Source organism: Otolemur garnettii, unplaced genomic scaffold (genome assembly GCF_000181295.1).
Source record: "Otolemur garnettii isolate 467f Iridium unplaced genomic scaffold, OtoGar3 scaffold00001, whole genome shotgun sequence".
NCBI classification, from domain to species: domain Eukaryota; kingdom Metazoa; phylum Chordata; class Mammalia; order Primates; family Galagidae; genus Otolemur; species Otolemur garnettii.
In genome coordinates, this window is record NW_003852396.1 from 57,412,192 (window position 1) to 57,413,685 (window position 1,494).

Genomic DNA, 1,494 nt, shown 5'->3' on the forward strand with positions numbered 1-1,494 from the left:
AAAAAAAAAAAAAAATAAAGATTAATTGCAATATAGAAGTCTATAGGGTAGTATACTGTAATAAAAATATTTTTATAAAACTGTGAAGAGATTGGTAACCATTAAAATTAACCTCTGTTAACCAGCCATCCTTTGTTAAGGTAAAGGGGAAATCATTATAACTTATTTTTTGGACAAAATTCTTGCCCATTCTCTTGCTGACTTTTAAATGTACTTCACAAGGCATATTCAGGCTTTTTGGATTCTTCTCAACACTCTAGAATTGGGTCTTCTCACATGGAGTTCTTCTACTACTGATTATAGAGTAAGCCTTGTACCTGGTAATTTGTGTACCACTTTGGCAAGGCCTCATATCTAATTCAAAATGTTTTATCTCTATAAATTTGTTTCGTTACCATATTTTCAAGTAAATACTTAAAACTAATATATTTATGAAGTATAATTCATTGTGTTTTATTTCACAGACAAGTGATACCGGCGAAGAGTAAGGTCTACGATAGCCAGGGTCTCCTGATTTTCAGTGGAATGGACCTTTGTGACTGTCTCGATGAAGACTGCTTAGGATGTTTCTATGCTTGTCCTTCCTGTGGTTCTACCAAATGTGGAGCTGAGTGCCGCTGTGACCGCAAGTGGTTGTATGAACAAATCGAAATTGAAGGAGGAGAAATAATTCATAACAAACATGCTGGATAATTTGTAGTATTAAACCATGGGGTCTTTAAAGGTCCTTTATCTGTTTCTAAAATTCTCATATCATTCTAAAACATGTTTTAAGCTTGATTGCCAAATGACAGCAATTTGAAAATCCCCTCAATATCTACACAGTGCGTACTGTTTTGCATTTTAGGAGCTTTAAAATTCATTATTTGATGGGCAGTTAAGATGGACTATTTCTCAGAAGTCAGCATTACGCCAGTCTGGGCCATACAAATAAAGTATATAGGCAATCCTTGATTTGCCATAGGCAGAAATTTCGGTGACCATGACTTAATTAAATAATACCAGCCTCCTACTGGCATGGTTCAGATTTCAGTTACTACAGTATATTAACTGAGTAACTACATGAAGTACAGACTTCTCTGCTAGCTTATCCCTCCGCAGATGGCTATGTAAGTAACAGATGTGCTTCGTGATCAGGGACCAGTCATGTTACTCTCAAATTCTGCCAATAGTTGGTCCCTGTGCATCTTCATTGATTCACAGTGAAGCATGTAGTTGGGTTATCTTGATACCCACACAACATTTTACAGAACTGGTTAACAAAAAGGAAAGTGCAGCAAAGAAATGAAAAGTAATAATGCTGGAAATGACATTTAGATGGACTAACGTTGACAGAGTGGTAGGAGGAATCCCTGATGGTAGGAAGGCTGGTGCTGCTGCTGTTCTAGAGACCCTGCTGTGCATCCAGAGGAACTTAGTGAAGGCAAACTTAACAACAACAATGAGGAAAGTGGGTGTGATGAAAAAGATACGTAGGTCCCAGAGGAAGGTTAA

The 1,494-nt window shown here is 37.0% G+C and overlaps 1 protein-coding gene across 1 annotated transcript in view; it reads left to right on the forward strand.

The window, feature by feature from the left end:
* The window catches only part of ARL14EP (ADP ribosylation factor like GTPase 14 effector protein), a 15,207-nt gene extending 14,499 nt beyond the window's left edge, over positions 1 to 708 (forward strand). Inside the window, exon 4 of the mRNA XM_003781204.3 lies at positions 465 to 708. Within this exon, the coding sequence (XP_003781252.1) occupies positions 465 to 693 (229 nt within the window). The 3' untranslated portion in view covers positions 694 to 708. The remainder of the gene's footprint in view (positions 1 to 464) is intronic.
* Positions 709 to 1,494: the final 786 nt, after the last annotated feature.